We start from the raw sequence: 18,558 nt of genomic DNA, 5'->3' as shown, positions 1-18,558 counted from the left end.
ATATTGATACTGGCATACCCTGGGTTTGGGGGTCTGGCTGGCCCAGGATGAGATCTTGACAGCATGGTATAGGCAGGCCTGTTGCCTCATCTGGGGAGGGTGATGGAATTTAGTGTGTAGTGAGGAGTAAACTAGACAACTTAAGGGCTTGCTATGTTTGGACGTGGTCTGTTCTTCAAAAGTTCATGTGCCAGAAACCTGGTCCCCAGTGCAGTGATGTGGGAGGTGGTGGGATTCTTAAGAGGTGGGGTGTAGTGAGAGGTACATGGGTCATTGAGGTGCTGCCCTCTAAAAGAATTAGGTACTTCTTGAGGGACCCCTGAGTTAAGTTTTTATAAACCTGAGCTTGACCCCTGGATTGCTCTCTGTCTTCCTGTCTTGCCATGTGATCTCTCTCATGTTCTTGCCATGAGGTCCTCATCAGAATTGAGCAGATGCCAGTACCATGCCCTAGAACCTGTGAGCTAAGTAAACTCTTTTCTCTATTAAGTTTCACAGCTGCATGTATTTTATTATAGTAATGGAAAACAGACTAATGCAGAACTTCAGCATCTAAGCAGGTGCTTAACGAAGGCAACTCTTTTCTTTGGGCAAGACTTCCTTCCTGTCTCCCAGGCCTGTGCACCCACCACCTGAGCACATGTCTCTTCTGATGAATTCATGGGGGTGGGTTCTCTGAAGGCAGGCCTGGCTTATTATGGGGGCTGTAGGAAGAGGGAGATGGAATGATCCTAGAACGGAGTTAAATTGAGGAGAAAGAGAGCCCTCAGCCCAGCCCTGCCTTGCCCCTCATTCCTTTTCACCCAAAGGCCTCTAATCTTTCTCTGAACTACAGGCTGCATCTCTCACCTTTGGTACGTGCGTGCTTTTATAGTTCCCTTCCTAGATTGTCACCACTGTCCCAGCTCCTTAATGTTTCTAGGCTCAACCCCAAAGTGACCTCTTCTTTGTTTCTGCTCTCTCTGTTCCAAAGCAATATTCCAGTGGTGTTTTACACATACCCTCTGACAACAAATTGTGTTGGGATTTCACTCTCCCTTTGTTCCTTTACTTCTAAACTGTAAGCCCTCAAGGGCAGTGATTAGGTCTGATTCATCCCCAGTGTCTGTCACACCACTGGCTACAAAGATGAAGCATATAACATATTTGTTTAATAAATAAGTGAATGGATGATGCTGAGTTGATTTTGTTGCAAGAACCTTAGTCCTTACATTTCAAAGAAGAGCATCAGCCTGACACAGGGGTTAACTGCACAGGGTTTAGAATCCAGATTTTTCTTATTTTATTAAATTGCTTAATTTGGGGTGAATTAATCTCTATAAGCTTCACTTTCTACATATGTACAATTGGGATTGATGGGATCCATCTCAGTGAAAGTATCTATCTTATATGGTTTTCAAATGAATCAATGCCTGTAAAGTATTTGGCATCGTGTCTGACACATAATGAGTACCCAACAACTCCCCAGCATGACGCTCACCAAGCCCTAATCAAGCCATACACATCACAGAAATTTTATTATTACTTTTTTTCTGATATGTACATTCTAGATTCTCCCAAATTAACGTATATTACTACTCGTTATTTTCGCATATAAAGTGTCTCTCAAAGACTCTTGTATTGAAGGTTTGGTTTCTAAGGCAGCAGCGTTCAGAGGTGGGTTTTGGGGGAAGTGATTGGATCATGAGGGCTCTGACCTCCTCAGTGGATTAATCCATTGGTAGCTGAATGGACTACTGGGAGGTGGTGGAAACTGTAGGCAGGTGGGGCATGGTTAGAGGAGGGAGGTCACTAGGGGCTTGTCCTTGGGTACTGTATCTTGTGCTTGTGCTTGGTCCCTCTCCCTTTATCCCTCTCCTTCCCAGCTGCCATGAGCTGAGCATCTTTCCAAGTTTTTCTGCCATGGTGTTTCTACCTTGGAGCCAGCCAACCATGGATGGAAACTGTTAGTCAAATGAAACTTTCCTCCTCTAATTTGTTTTTCTCAGTTATTTGCCACAGCCACAAAAACAAACAAAAAATCACTAACAGACTAGTCTAACCCAGAAAAATATGCATATACTTGCTGTTAATCTCTGCCCAGCAGAACTGACTCCTTGGACTTGAATTATACGCCATCAGAAGCCTAAGTGCATCATGCTCCTTTTTAGATGGATTTCTTTTTGTGAATAACCAGCAAGAAGCTGAAAATGCACTGAAAGATTACTCTCCAAGAGCAAAATTACAAGGCAAACACCACAGATTCTGATAAAATAAAAACTGACATCAGGCTCCACCTGTGCCACTCACTATAACTCTTCACATCTGCCCCTTCCTTTCATCTTCACCACAGTCTTTTGAGGTCAGTGACCTTATCCCCATTTTCAGTCAATTTCTATGGAGATTGAGCAATTTCAAGTCATGCAGCCAACCCACAAACAGGAACCGGTCTGCTAACTTGAAAGCTCCTTAACTCTCCACCCACAGAATTCCTCTCAAAGCAGTGCATTTGACTAAAATCAACTATACCACAGAGCTATAGTAACAAGAGCTGTATGGTAATGGCATTAAAAACAAATACATAGAGCAATGGTAAAAAAAAAAATAGAAGACACAGAGGCAAACCCACATAGACACAATTCATCTGATCCTTTATAAAGGTGCCAAAAACATACACTGGAAAAAAGACAACTTTTTAAACAAATGGGGCTATGAGAACAGGTTATCTATCTGTAGAAGAATGAGACCAGACTCTTATCTCTCACTCTGCACAAAAACTAACTCAAAAATAAATAAAAAACTTAGGAATTAGACCAGAAACTGCAACTCCTAGAAGAAAACATAGGGTCAACACTCCAGTACATAGGCACAGGCAAAGGCTTTCTTGATAGGATCCCTAAAGCTCAGGAAATAATGCCAAGAGTTAATGAATGGGATGACATCAAATTAAAAAGCTTCTGCACAGCAAAGGAAACAATTAAGGCAAAGAAAAGACCCATAAAATGGGAGAAAATCTCTGATAGCTACTCTTCTAGTAGAAGATTAATATCTAGAATATATAATAAACTCAAAAACCTTTACATTAAAAACCCAAATAACCCAATTAATAAATGGGCAAATGAACTAAACAGACACTTCTCAAAAAAAGAAATGCAAATGATCAACAAATATATGAAAAAATGTTCAACATTATTAGCAATTAGGGAAATATAAATCAAAACTATAGAGATTTCATCTCACTCCAGCCAGAATGGCAGACAACCAGAATACGAGTAATAAAAATGTTGGAGAGGATATGGGAAAAAAGGAACACTTGCACATTGTTGGTGGTTTTATAAATTAGTACAATAATTATGGAAATCAGCATGGAGATTCCTAGAAATACTAGGAATGTAACCACCCTATGACCCAGCTATACCGCTTCTCAGTATTTATCCTAAAGTATTAAAGTCATCACACTACTGTGATACATAGCTGTTCATGTTTACAGCAGCACAATTCACAACAGCCCAACTATGGCTTAGCCTAGGTGACCATCAAGGGATGAATTGATATAGAAAATGTGGTATATACACATAATGTAGCATATATACGTAAAATATACATACATTTTATTTATTCAGCCACAAATAAAAATGAAATCATGTCATTTACAGGAAAATTGTTAGAACTTGAGAACATTATGTTAAGTGAAATAAGCCAAATTCAGAAGGTCAAAGGTCATGTTTCTCTTGTATGTAGTAGCTAGAGAAGAAAAAGGAAAAGAAAGTGGAGATGGGTGGGGATAGGCAGATCTCAGGGAAAGGCACCATGAGAAGGAGGAAGGCGAAGGGAAAGGGGAAATCCTGGGAGTGATATTGGACAAATCGTATTTTTATATTGTGTCCATGTACAAACATGTTAAGACAAATCCCAGCATTATGACAACTCCAATGCACCAATTAAGAAAAAAGAATTTTTTAAAAAGAACAAACAACTGGTGTCTTGAAAAAAAAAAGAAAGAAAGAAAGATGTTCTTAAATATATGTGTTAGAAAACTATGGTGCTCTTTCCCTTTCGGAACAATTCAGACCTAAATCATTAAGCAGAAGAACAAGGCAGATGTCTGGAGATGTAGCTTGACATGGGGAGTAGGAACTCAAGATCAGCAAGAAGCAAGAGACTGGTCACTCAGCCACCATTGCGACTCTGTCGGGTAGAGGCAGCAATGGATGGTGGATTTTTATTCCATATATATCTGTATTCTCTAAATTTCTCTCTCTCTCTCATGAATAGCCTGCTTCATTTCTGAAAATTAAAAATAACATGAATAAATGACAAAAGAGAAAGGGGGGAATAGAAACAGAAGAGCCACAGCCAGTTTTGGCACCTGCGGCTGCCAGGCGGGGAGGATGAGCTGGTGCCCCCGGCCCAGGAATGGAGCAATGACGCTGCGGGAGCCCGTGTGCGTCTGCAGAGCCCACGCGATCTTGCGCAGTGGCCTGTGGGCTGGGGTTCCCGGGGTAGCTTCTCCAGCCTCAGCTCCATATGCTGGGGAGGTTCACGCCCACTGTGCCCATCTGGCTCATCGTCTGGGGGCTCTCTGAGTCAAAAATATTCCTGAGTAGGGTTCTCTCCCCCCTTTCTTTCTACTTAGTTGTACATGGCAGCAGAATGCATTTCAATTCTTTGTACACAAATAGAACGCAAAAATTTCAATTCCCTGGTTGTACACTGTGTAGAGACGCACCATTCGTGCAATCATACATGTACCTAGGATAATGATGTCCATCTCACTCCACTATCTTTCCTACTCCCATTTCTGAATAGTTTTGAAAATACCTCCCTCACCCTCACAGCTCTGCCCAATCTTTGATGCCACTCCACAGGGTCCAAGGACAAAACCTGGGGTTGAAGAGTGGGGCAGAGGGTTACCCTTGAAAAACATGGGGTTTTCCTATTTTAGCAACTGCTCTTTCCAGGATGCTCCCGGCTGAATTCTCACCTTTGAGTTCCAAGAAGCACGGCTAAATGACTTCACTTTCACTTAGCTGTTGAGTGTTTCTATTTGAGGTAAGAAAAATAGCTACTATCTTCTGAGCTCCCGTTGAGTGTCAGGTATATTATCTAATTGAATCCTAGGAACAACCCTGAAAGGAAGACAATAGTACAGAGAAAAACACTATAAGTAACCCCCAGGGCATACGTGTGAGGAGGATCAGAGCTAAGACTCCACGCCAGATTTTCTGACATCAAAATCCAAACTGAGCCTTTTTTTCAGTGCACCCCGCTGCCTTTCTCTTAAGCTCCCATAGTTTGGGATTTGTGAGCAAAGAAAATGCTACTAGACTTTAAAAACAAATAAAAAGGCTATTTATCATATCCGGACACTGTGCTTAGTGCCTTTAATCAAATTTAATATTTATCCAAACCGCACAACTCATCTGTTACAGGCCAGGAAAGCAAAACTTAGCAGTGTCAGGAGTCAGGGTCAGTCAGGGGGCAGCCTGACATCAGAATCCAGGCAGCTTGTCTTGAGAAGCCATTCCTTAAGTGTCCCTCACCCCACAACTAAGGGAGCATCCTTCCTGCATTCTGAAGATTTGTGAGCTGAAGTGTATTCTTTTTTCTTTCTTTCTTTCATGTAAGTTTATTTCCTCAGGGATAAAATTATAAAATTAAAATTGATTTCAATAGTCACGAATTAAATGAAAGAAAATATACCCTGTTAACTTCAAGCAATGGTAAATGCAAAATACAGACTTTATTTAACAAAAGTAACAGGTAATGTCAAACAGGCACTTATATTAAGAGAAAAACTGATGAGAAGAAATTTTATCTTAAACACCTTACAATAACCTACTTGCAGTTGCATTTAACCGAGCCCTGTTGCTGTGAAGATTACAGCTCATGCACAGGTCTGGATGAATGATTTGTACATTTTTTAAGTATTCACTGAATACTACCTTATATACACATGTACATTAAATTTGCAAAAGATTTAATTGATGATCCCAGATAGACTTCATTTGTGGTGCACTTTTGGAAGAGGTTGTCTAAAGAGAAGAATATGTGGTTCTGGCTTGTGAATCATGTAATGAACACAGCCTAGATGCCAGCTGGGGTTCCCGGGTAGCTTCTCCAGCCAAGTCTCTGTTGGACACCAAGTCTCCTCCACTCCTCTTCAGATATTAGATGAGTTTGGGGTACTTGATTGGAAGGTTCTCTGGGTAACATGACATGCTGGTACTCATAGTGCTTGTCGAACTACTTGTCTGAGTAGTAGATCTGCTTAGGGGCCATACTGCTGGCACGCAGCAGGGCAGAAACGAGGCGGAAACCTGACTGCAGAATGGGCGAAGCAGAACACGTCCATTTCAGGCCAGGGCATCGACTCCTGAGGTGTATTTTTAAGTGACTAGCATGTAAGTGCTCAAGAATTATTAATTCCCTTTTTTCCTTCTGTCTGGGTTCTGGGGAGCTAGTGTAGGACACTCTGGGAGAAGAAGGAGACCCGAGAAGTACAGACTGTTACACTTTAGAGGTTATTTAGTCCAAGACTCTAATTGGGCCAATGAGTCAGTGGTGATGTTATAGTTGGAAACAAAGCTTTCCTCTCCCTGACCTTCCCCTTCCTTTTTGCCACCATCATTCCTAGGAAACTCCACAAGCCTAGTACCTTGCTGCATGTTCTCTCCATATGCTACCACCTGACCCAGGAGGGGTTTGAAGAACCTCTGTTTGACAGATGCATGCCAATTTCACCTCAACTGGGCAGAAGTTGAAGTCCTGAAGGGTTTTTCTGCACAGGAGATTTGTATCTTGGGAGAAAATGAGCATCCTTGGCTCCCTGTGCCAACTTGATCAGTGCTCCGGGATGATTCACCAGCTTGGTTAGGAGCCCAGTTTCCCAGCTGACATGCTACCCAAAGACTATCCAGGGCTAAGTGCAGAATTCACCAGCTGGCATAGACTGTGGGCAGGAAGTAGGCACAGTACAGTGAAAAGGGCTCTGGGCTGAGAGTCAGGGACCAAGGGTCTGATACTCCTGGCCACACCTCTTTGAACCTTCCTATCCTTGACTCTAAAAGGAAGAGACAGGACTGTGATCACACCACAGGGCTTTACAGAAAAGACAGAGCAATGGGGGAAGAAGGAGGGTGAGTTCACAGCCACTGAGAACTACTGCCCTAACTGTTCTCTATCTTCAGCAAGAGCTCAGAATTAGAGGCCAGGAAAGAAGACCTGACATTTACTAAGTATTGTGTTGGTGACTTACCTTTATACACTTTTTGTGGAGTCCCCCCAAACAAGTTTTATAGAACACTATTCAGCAATAAAAAGGAACAAACTACTTATATATTCTTGGAAGAATTATCCTGAGTAAAAAAAAAAGAAAGAAAGAAAGTAAATCTCACATTATGTTTTATGATTACATTTTAATAGCTTTTCAAAATTACAAAATTATAGAGATGGAGAACAGATTAGTGGTTGCCAGGGATGAGGAATAGGTTATGGGTTGGAGCATGGCTATAAAGGAGCAACTTGAGGGAGTTTTTTGTTTGTTTGTTTTTTAAACCATGATGATGTTCTTTACCTTGATTGCTGTGATGGTCATGCAAATCAATCAATGTGGTGAAATTGCATAGAACTATACACACACGTGTGCATGCACACACACATGAGTGCATGTAAAACTAGTCAGATCTGAATAAAGTTTGTAGTTTGGACCAATTGTACTCTCATTATGCTATGCAAGGTGTTACCATTGAGGAAAGCTGGGTTAGGATAGAGGGACTTCTGTTCTTTTTTCGCTATTTTGGCAACTTTTTATTTGTCCACAATTACTTCAATATTAAAAATAAAAAAACAACAACAACAAAAACGTGTTTGAGATATTGTTATTCCATTCTATAAATGAAAGATCTGAAAATCGCAGAGGGCCTATAGGGTCATATAGCTCTAAATAGTAGAGTAAGGATTTGATTTAATTTCTCTGACCCAAAAGCCATGAGCTTCTTTCTCCATCCCAGGGCTTTGGGTATGAAAAGGAATTGCCAGAAGCTGGCCTATACAGTTTCAAAATCTTCACTTCTTCAAGAGAGCACATAGGTGTGACTTTTTTTCCCCACCTTGGCAGTGGGAGTCTATGACAGCCAGTTCATTTCAGAGGTACTCTTCTACCATACCCTTTTATTACACATCTAACCCTAGGCCTATCCATCAAAGCTCTGGTTAAAGAATAAAGAATGACTGAGCATCTGCAGTTTGATCTCAAGGAGTGAAACACACTCATCAGCCACTTGTTGATTTTCCCTAGGTCCTCTCCCATCTCCCTTCAACTTGCTATGTGCTTAGCAAGTGGTAGACTGAGGTTGGGGGTGGTATGATTTACAAAGATTCTTCACTTGAACACACTGTAGTCAGTCTCCTGAGTCTTCTCCTACATTCATCTGGGAACTTCCTTATACAGTTGTTAGTAAGAACCCTGCTAAATCAGTTTAGCAAGAACCCTCTACTATCAATACCTAATCTCCATATCTGATCAGGTTCCTCATCCTCCACTATCCCCCAGGTGATGTCCAATCACCCTGGCCTGTCTTTAGCAAGAACCCTGTCAGGTCCAGGGACCCAGAATCCCCCTAACCTCCAATGATCCACCTTAGTTACTTTCTACCACTGATGCCCATTCTTCTTGTTTATATATTTCCAGTTACTCTGTACTTGGAGTTGAGCCCAGTCTTCCACTGCAATAATCCCATTGAAATGCCTCCTATACCTATTGAGATGGTCTTGAACAGTATGTTTTACCATGCTTTACCAATTGTCATTGAATAATTTTGTAACAAAGTCTACTAAGAAGACATTAACACAAGATGCCTGAATTTATCAGAGTTCACAAACCTGTTTGAAGAGAACAAGGATACGTAGCAAATGAGCAAACAAGACAACAACACTTAAGACAAAACTGTGTAGGGGCTGGGGAAGCAACCACCAGCTCTCACTCTAGACCAAACCTGCTTCAAAGCTAGGAGGTATTTAACCTATTCCAGCCCATCATTCAATTTTTATTTTATTTATTTTTTGGGGGGTACCAGGGATTGAACTCAGAAGCACTGGACCACTGAGCTACATTTCCAGCCCGATTTTGTATTTTATTTAGAAACAGGTCTCACTGATTATTGCTTAGTGTCTCACCATTACTGAGGCTGGCTCTGAAATCGTGGTCTTCCTGCCTCAGCCTCCCAAACTACTTGGATTACAGGCATGTGCCATCTGCGCCCGGCCCATCATTCCATTTTTGTTTCATTTATGGAACACTTAAAAAAATAAATAGAGCAACAAATATAACACTAATTGTAACTTTGAAATATTTATGTTTTTAGAGTTCTGTGGTTTTGATAAAAGCAATAGGTGAATGATTCATGATAATATTAATGTATTTAATGTTACTAATGGCAATAAATTACACAATAAGCTCTAGATTATTATTTCCAACCTATTTTAATGCATCAGTGTCAATTTCCTTGAAATATTTACAGAATTGAAAACTTGGGACTTAATGGGTTAATGTGCAACTTGCCGTGAGCTGATGGTAAAGCACTCACAGATTTGTTGAGTTTCAAAACAACAGAGAATAAGCACCCAGTCAATTAATTCTGTGTAGAAGGACAGATAATCTTTCAGAAAGGTGGTATACTTTATGGACAGAAAATCCCATACTAAAAGAAAGGCACTGATAAGGATGCAGGGACACCAAAGTGAAAGGAAAGTGACCACAACACTCGGAGCAACCAAAAGATCTTTATTGCAGCAGTGCAACAAAGAGAAAGGAAAGAAGGAAAGGAGAGAGAGAGAGAGAGAGAGAGAGAGAGAGAGAGAGAGAGGAAGCGCACACAGGAGAGAGACAGAGAAAGCAAGAGAGATAGCAAGAGAGAGGGAGCAAGAGAGAGAGAGCAAGAGAGAAAGAGCAAGAGAGTGAGGGAGAGAGAGGGGGGCCTGGCAGGAGGGAGTTTTTATAGCCCAAATCTAATGGGGCCTCTGGGTCTGCAAGCTGCCTTGTTGACCCAAGGGGGGGGTTAAGTGTTCAGCCTTGAACAGGGTTGAATGTTCAGACTTGAGGCAAACAGGTGATAAAGGACCAGATAGAGGGGGGTTTGAGTGTGTGGGCTATCTTGCAGCCAACATCTGTTCAGCCTGCCCTGCAGACAACACAGTTCAGCCTGCTCTGCACCCAACACAAAGTACATACCATTAGGTGGGAGTAGACATGCGTCAATACAGCTGCCACTAAACAAACGTGACTCCTGGGTATTTTAAGTGAGATGTACTATAAGTAAAAAATATTTTTTTTTCAAAATTTGGTATGAAATATTTCTTATATTGATAACATGATGAAATAATATTTTGGAGAGGTTAGTTAAGTAATTATTAATTTTAATTTCAATCATTCCTTTTTTTATATGTGGCTAGAAAGTTTAAAAATTACTTAACATGTCTTGCATTATATTCTGTTGGCCAGATGGTCTAGACCATTCTGACTCTATCTACAGATTAGGCTTTCTTTTGCTCCTCTTTGCAGAAGCCATCATTTTGTACAAATTTCTTCTTTCTGAAATGAAGCTTTCCTTCTCTCAAGGGGGGGATATTATTTATAAAGTACTTAGCAAGATGGTAAGGAGCCTCAAGGGCCTCTGTACTTAACAATGCTTCCTTTGTTAGCAGGCAGTCTTGATATTCAAAATGAACAAACGAGATGAATGTTAAAATCTTCGAGTCTCTTTACCTCTGAAATTACTGTTAGAACATTACCTTTTATTTTCCTGAAGTTTCCATGGAAGCTCAAGTTGTACTAGACAATCTTTGCTTCCTGTGGTAATGCAAATTTCATTTCTGGGGATTTGGAAGTGATTTTTGATAACACTTTAGTTTCCCTTGTTTTTCATTTCCTGTGTCTGAGAAAAGACATATTGATACAGGTTTCTTGGAAAATGTATTCTTAGTTCTCTTCATTCAGAGGGTCCTCTTATTTCTCTCCCTGAGGGACCTGCCCTGGCTCTGTTATAACATAAAAAACCCCATAATATTCTCTCTTTTTCTGTTGTTTTCAAAGAGGGGATCCTAGCACACTGATGTTATTGGAGGGGGGAGGAGGTAGGATCTGCAAATTCTCAATTGTTTTTCTGTTTGGATACCGTAACCAGTTTCATCTGGAAGGGCCTGAAGCCTCCAGCTCAACATCTCTCTCTTCCCCTGCCTGGGTAGGGGGATCACAGAATAAACCTCTTATAAACAAAAACTCTATTGCTGTTCTGACTATAATGACCATCAATACCTTAAGTCAACATACACCCAGCTGCACTCAAACAAGGTGGTGTATGTGAGAAACCACTGAAAATGAAATGAGCTGGCTACTCAGGGTAGCTGGTGTGAATGTACATGGGAGAAAACACTGCCAAGGAAAGTTACTTAGAAATGCTCCAGAAAGCCCTGGGTTAAATCCTCAGTGCCTAAAGTGGAAGAAGTAACTGGAAGATGAGGTATACTTGGCCCCCTCAAACCAGACCAAATGCAAGGAGTGTGGTGGAGATGGAAGACTGGCCCAGGGTAGAGTTCACTTTTAATCTGATGCTGTCCCTAACATGGGGGCATTGTCAGAAGGTACTCACAGGGAGTGGGGGCATAAGTAAGTAATTCCTTAGTGTCTGGGTGCTGGGCGTACAGGAAGGAGGAAGCCTGCTTCCTGGCCTCCCAGTCTTGAGGGAGGGACAGAGGAGAAGGCATAAAAATGCAGCAGAGTTCTAAGCACTGAGGCAGTGAGCGATGGTGAGCACAGGAGGACCATCCAAAACCAGGCCAGAGGAAGAAGGGGAGCTTGGGAATGTCCTGAAGGAGATGCTGGTGCTGGTTTTTGAACAGAAGGTGTGGGGAAGTGGGAACAGTAAGAAGAGTGAGAAAGCAGAGGCCTTTAAGGACCAGTGTGTGTGACTGCATGAGAGGAGGGAGGTAGGGGGTGATCCTGAAGAGGTGGGCAGGGGTGGCCCATGGCCCCTGATATGGACTAGACCACAAAAAAATGCTCATTATCCTAAAATCCAGAGTCCTGAGGGCTTTAAAAGTGGTGATGGAGGATGTGGTAGGACAGGTTGGCATCATCAGATTTGCATTCTAGCAAGCCCAATGACAGGCATGTAGAAGATGGGTTAGACCCATAAGACCTTTTGAGGCAGTCACTAAGGAAGAGACAAGGGCCTGGAAGACAGCACTAAGAATGGAGCAGCCTCAGATGAATGAGGAGGCATAGGAACTAGTTTCAGAGACAGTATGGATCATCTAGGCAGATGGATCATGCTTCTCCTTAAGTTCTTGCCCTATACAATCTCCTCTGAGTTTGGGTAGGACCTGAGACTTATTTCTAGCCAACAGAATATGGAAGGAGAAATTTTGCAGATGACATATTAAGGTCCAAAATTAATTGATTTTAAGTTAATCAAACTGAATTCTGCTGAGAACGCAAAGTAGCTTACAAGCAGCAGCTTCCCAAGTTGAACCTCCTGATGAGACTACAACCTGTCCACATCTTGATTGTGACCCGTGAGACCCTGAGTAAAAGACCAGCTAGGCTTTGTCCAAACTCTTAACTCAAGAATACCACAAGATAATAAGCATGTGTTGCTTTGAGCTACTTAGTTTGCATCCTGGGGATGGCCCCCTGAGGAACAGCTGGGGAGTGGGAAGGGGTATATATTCCCCAAAGATAAACTTTGGGGAGCAGGGAGTACTGAGGATAACCGAAGCTAGTAGTATTTATGGAGTGCTTAGTATATGTGAGGCACTGTACTATGCTCCGGTGCATGGCATGGCTCTGGTTTATTACAGTAAAAGGTGGGCAGGATCACGCGTTTATCTGCATATGGTCCCTGTTCCTTCCTTCCCGAGCTCAGACAAATAACTCTCAGAAAGCATGTGAGTTCTGCTTTAGATATCCCAGAGTCTATAGGCCTTTAATCAAGCATTTTCTTTAGTTATTGCCAGCTGGATTTTAACAAATTCCATGGAGCCTACTCAATTTTATGCATCCAGCCAGTGGGGAGGGAGCTTCAAGACATTTCAGAACTGATGTCCTGTTATACCTTCCATGAAGTAAAGGGAAGGCAAGAATTTTGTTTATTCATTTAAAAAAATTTTTTTTGTTCTTTTTAGATATACATGACAGTAGAGTGCATTTTTTGACATGTTATACATACATGGAGTATAACTTCCCATTCTTGTGGTTGTACGTGATGTGGAGTTACACTGGTTGTGTATTCATATATGAACACAGGAAAGTTATGTCCAATTCATTCTACTGTCTCTCCTATTACCATCCCCCCTCCCTTGCCTTCATTCCCCTTTGTCTAATCCAATGAATTTCTATTCTCCCCCGCCCTGCCCCCCTTATTGTATTAGCATCTGCATATCAGAGAGAATATTCTGCATTTGGTTTTTTTGGGGGGATAAGGCAAGAAACATTAAGACACTTTTTATTACTTAGAGAAGTTTTATTTGGGGGGACACCACAGTGCAGAATTAAAACATTGTTTCACCTTTGTCTCACACCAGCCTAAGCTCTCAGCTTCCAACCCTCTTTACATGGAAGTCAGCCTGGTCAGATGCAGAGCTTGGCTGAGTAACTTACATGGAGATATGAAATATAACAGGGACAGCCACCAAAATGCACCACTTTCAAAATTCCTGTGTTTTCAAGAATAATCATTTTCTAACACATCATTTGTTCTCATCTTCAGATCTTCATGGAATAAAATTCATGAACTTAATTTTTAAAGTTGTTCTTCATCGGTTGGCAGCATTCTTACCAAATGACACAGCAAAGTGCATATTTTTTCTTCAGAAGTTCTGAAGAAATTCAGCCACTGAAAAGAATTTAACTTGCACAATCAGCATCACTCTACTGAAAGCCATTAAACTGTAATTATGGTGATTTAAAGAAGTCAACTTGTGAAAGAGGAGCTGATTGTTTCAGTTTGTGTAGGGGACACTAATAACACTGTAGAATCCTACAAGGATTTTTCTCCTCTGATGGGCAGGGGAAAAAGGAAAACACTTCAAGACATGAGAAACTTCTATAACTTTATGGAACCTGAAGAATAATGACTGCTCAAATTGCATGCTTTAGTGACAAAGTATTTTTACAGCTAACGGGGACCCAGAAACACAATACATTTAATAAGCAGGTAGGAAAACCAATCACGAATTAACATCTATCACATTCCACAACATAATAACATCTTTGTCAATCTTTTAAAAAAGGGTTCACTGTTCCTATGAGAAATAGGGTCAAATGCCAGCGATTGCCCAGATAAAACCTCACCCTCAGATAAAACCTCTATTACTGGTAATTGCAAATTTCAATCCACATCTCCTTTTAAGAGACTTATTCTGGGGACTAAGACCAGGACTTTTAAAACTTCATTTTCTCTAATCACTGCAAGATAATATCAAACTTGTACTGAACTTGGAAAGTGGTCATGACTCACTCCACAATAATAAGCTAGAACTATCAGTGCTTACAGTGGAGAGCTAGTCATTTGCAGAAATACTTTTCTTTACCAAGAGGTTAAATGAGCCTCCCCTCCCTCCTGTCTCTTGCAGAGGACCATATGCCTTTAAAAATACATTACTAGTCGTCAACAAACTAGGGTTGGTTCTCACAGTTAGTTTGCTCATTTATTCAACAAGTACTTATAGGATACCTATTATGTATGAGTCACTATTTCAGGAACTTGTGGTGATACAGCAGTAGATAATCCCCACACCCCCAGAGATCTCCTATTTAACCTAGACTGACATAAGCAAAATAAACCAAACCTAAAGGCTTTTAGAAAGGAAAGGTGTGTAACAATCTGTTTCTCAGATTTTCACAGGAACAAAGGCCACCTCAACTCACTCTGGATGGGAAAGGGTATGTAATAAACGGAGTTTCCACACACAAAGCATAAATGTGCAAACCAGACCCACCACACAGATGGAAGTTTCTAGCTTTCTCACAGCACATCTCTGAAGAAGGACGACACATTTTATCCATGCTATGTCCACCCTCTCCACACCTGGGTGAGGCTGGATGGGACAATGACTTAAAGAAGACAACAAGGCATTAGCCTCGTGACTTGGAAAAAACAGCTGCCTGCTCACTCCAGGCCCGCTGCTGCTCCATTTACTCTTTTACTGACTTTTTTTGGACTAACTCTAGTAAATGAAGGCAATTACTCAAAAATACACAAATAAGATTTAATTAAGCAAACCCACATCTGAGGCCTGATTCAGAAGTAGTGTCCTCAAGAGCAGAGGAGCCCTATTATCTACGAGGGGCTGGCTCTTCCAATAGGCCACAGCTGCTTCTCCTCAGATACACAGGTAAGATCCTCTTGGAGTTATGTTTCAAAGATGTAGAAGCATATATAGAATTTTTGGTGTCTGTATGAGAGGGTGTGTAGCTTTAAAAATATTTGCAAAGGGGTTTATAGCCCCCCATAGTTTAAGAACCTCTATATTAGAGGCCTCTGCCTGTTGCTTGATAAAATTAAAGGTGTGCTGGAACACTGTTTTAGGAATATCTGTGCTGCTCCCAGCTGCCACACTATTATTGTGAGTCGGTTCAGCAGCTTCACAGTAGTTCCCGAGGAAGACATGAGCCAGAAACCAAGTCAGCAGTCCCGGAGTGGCCATTAAGGGTCTGTGTGTGTCCTTCATAAAGCAGTGAGTGCTGATGAAAGCATTCCTCCTCGCCCTCAGAGATGGGCTCCCAAAAGCGGTCCACCAAGCCAACAATTCAGTGGTTGGAAGAATTAACTTTCAAGGCCAAGATATGTCGCCAGGTATCCACACCAACTTTTCAGAGCTATGGCTATTGCTCATCATCAACTACTCCACAGCTATTCTCCCTGCTCCCCTGAAGGAAGGTAGAGAGGGTAATTGTTCAAAATCACAATCTATGATATTGTTTTGCCCAGACATCAACCTAGAGGTTTTGTGACTATTAAGAGGTTCATCTGCCTCTAGGAAAAATTATAACTATATTCTTAAAATCAGCTATGTGGGGGCAGGTGGGGTTGGGGAAGAGACAATATGGTGTCTCCCAAGAACATGGAGCGTTTGATGATTTTCTAGCAGGGCTTTTATTGTGGGTGATATTTCTCTTCTTAGTAGCCTTTTACGAGATTCTCAAGTCTTCCAACATGGGTCCTTCCTATTTGTATCTGCATGGCTAAGTGCCTAGTTGATTCCTGGGATACTGCAGATCCTACTGGAATTCAGAAAGTGAGACTGGGAAAATTAAGTGAAGCAGAAGTCAAGGCCCCCAATTATTTGAACTCTGATGAAAGTATTATAAGTGGTAGGACTTGGAGAGTTCCTAGTTTCCCCAAAATATCCATTTTTACCATTTCAAAATACAAATTAGGGGTAGTCCACAGGGAAGATGCTGCTTCTGAAAAAAAAATCATAACTTAGAAAAATATATTTTAAAAATCTTTTCAAATTTTCAATAAAGAAAGCAGAGAATTATGGTAGATTATCTCAGATACAACAATATAAAAGTAGCAAAATCAATGACTTAGATTACTGCCATTTCTAAGTCACAGTATAATTCAAGAGTAATAAATATCATGCAATGGACAATAATTTAAAGCACTGATTGCATCCTTGATATTTTGTCATTAGCTGTCCTCTTCAGAAACTGTCACAGAAGTACAAATAAAATCTGCTTTTCTGTATATTCTGAAAGGCAGATAGCAGCTTATACAACTTCTGTTCTTCACCAGAATGCTATCAGATTAGGTAAACAACTCTCCTCGAGGGCCAAAAGTAAACTCTGAGCTTCCTGAGGGTTACTCGTGTAAGCAATGTATTAACGTTGTAAGAATTAAATTGGAAGAACCAAAGATTAGAGGTTTTTGTGTATAAAATGGGAACATACAATATATTTACATGGCAGAAATGTGAAGTTTTTTTTAACATATTATGAGTTAGCCTTAAATATTTATGAAATAGTGTATCCATTCTTATTCAACCATTTGTAACATTTATGTTACAATTTTCCATCAATACTAGGATGTTCTTCTCAAAAATTCTCAATTCTGACATTGTATGAGTGAAAACACATTTTTAGAAGCTGTACTTAAATACAAATAAAATATACTGCTGGCTCCAAGAACACCATATGTCAAATGTCATTTATGTGCTCTAATCATATTAGGCCAAGTGTCCTTGACTGTAAACATTCCTGTGTTCTGATAATATTTGAGTAGAATTCTGTTTTAGATGTGTTTGACAACGCTCTATAGATAACCTCTTTGAAAGTGACTGAATTTGCTTCTTCTATAATCTCAGATTTGTCCTTTGGGCTCTCTTCCAAAGCCTTTTTTCTTGAACTGAGGTCACTGTGGTATTAACTGAGCACCCTTTATAATCTATCTCATTAACTAAGTTTTCAGCCAGATGAGCACTTGGGCCCGCTGCCCTTCACAGAGGAGTGAAACACACAGTGGTGAGAGGGCCACAACTGGCCAAGGCTGACGAGGAACTGTGGAGACGGATCAAGTGGATGAGAGCCAAGACACCATACTATACCCAGCTGAGGACCCTGCCAGGCTCAGGTCAACCTAGTGGTCCTCAATTATCCAGTGAAGGCTTTTCTTGTCCAAGTCAGTAAGGGCATGTAAGAAGATTCATATTAACTTATATTCTGACATGTTTATTATTATTTCATAAAACAAACCTCCCAAAGTGCCTGCTTTCTAGTAGCTCTCGGTCTTGTGGTAGCATGGGTACTGAAAGCTGTTTTTCCGAAGCTCTGAATGGCTCTTCACTGCTCTTACTAATCCTTCCTCTTTTCACTGATGAAGACTTAACACATGTATATTTGCTAGAGTTTGCAATCTTCATGTTGCTTCTCATAAGAAAGTCACAAACCATTCTTCATAATATCTTGCTGCCCATTATGTTCCTCGGTAAGACAAGCTCAATCTCTCTACCAAGACCCATTCATTTACCACAGATCAGCTGTGAACCCAACCAGGGTGCTTTAGCCAAAATGAATTCATGTCACAGAAGTCACAGATTGGTAGTTCAAGAACAAAATCATCAGCAAGAAGAATTTAGAAGTCTCTGTCGAGCATTCTTCTCTCCATTACTTGTTTTAGTTTCACTGTGTATGTCCAAATCTGTCAAAATTGAAAGCAAATATTTATGAAAGGCATGTAGCAAGAAGTATCAATACTAAGTAACTTCTCTTCTAAAAGATCCTTTTTATCTACTTTGCTTTACTCCTTAGCCTAATTTCAAAGCAGCGAGTTAGGTCAAGGCAACAATTAAATCAATAACTCTCTTGGTTCCTTTTAAAAGAAAAAGTTGGAGAACAATAAATGGGTCAGAGGTACAGAGAGAAAAGCCAGTAAGACAAGACAAATAAAAGCAAGAAAGACAATAAGGAGGGGTGCTGGGGCAGCAGGCAGAATATGAGACAGAGAGAGAGAGAGTCAGAGAAGGAAGACAGAAAAACCAGAAAAAGCACAAAGTGATCATCTTTGGAAATTTGGGGTG

General features: G+C 40.9%; 1 protein-coding gene and 1 pseudogene across 1 annotated transcript in view; both read right to left on the bottom strand.

Annotated features, from left to right (window-relative positions):
• Window positions 1-5,983: 5,983 nt before the first annotated feature.
• On the bottom strand, window positions 5,984-6,261 carry LOC114105028 (cyclin-dependent kinases regulatory subunit 2-like; annotated as a pseudogene).
• A 7,234-nt stretch (window positions 6,262-13,495) lies between these two features.
• Panx1 (pannexin 1) overlaps window positions 13,496-18,558 on the bottom strand; it is a 40,479-nt gene continuing 35,416 nt past the window's right edge. Inside the window, exon 5 of the mRNA XM_027951394.2 lies at window positions 13,496-18,179. Coding sequence (XP_027807195.1) covers window positions 18,100-18,179 — 80 coding nt within the window. The 3' untranslated portion in view covers window positions 13,496-18,099. The remainder of the gene's footprint in view (window positions 18,180-18,558) is intronic.

This window comes from Marmota flaviventris, chromosome 9 (genome assembly GCF_047511675.1).
Source record: "Marmota flaviventris isolate mMarFla1 chromosome 9, mMarFla1.hap1, whole genome shotgun sequence".
In the NCBI taxonomy this organism is placed as follows: domain Eukaryota; kingdom Metazoa; phylum Chordata; class Mammalia; order Rodentia; family Sciuridae; genus Marmota; species Marmota flaviventris.
The sequence above is the reverse complement of the archived record's forward strand: the minus strand, read 5'-3'. Positions and strand labels throughout refer to the sequence as shown.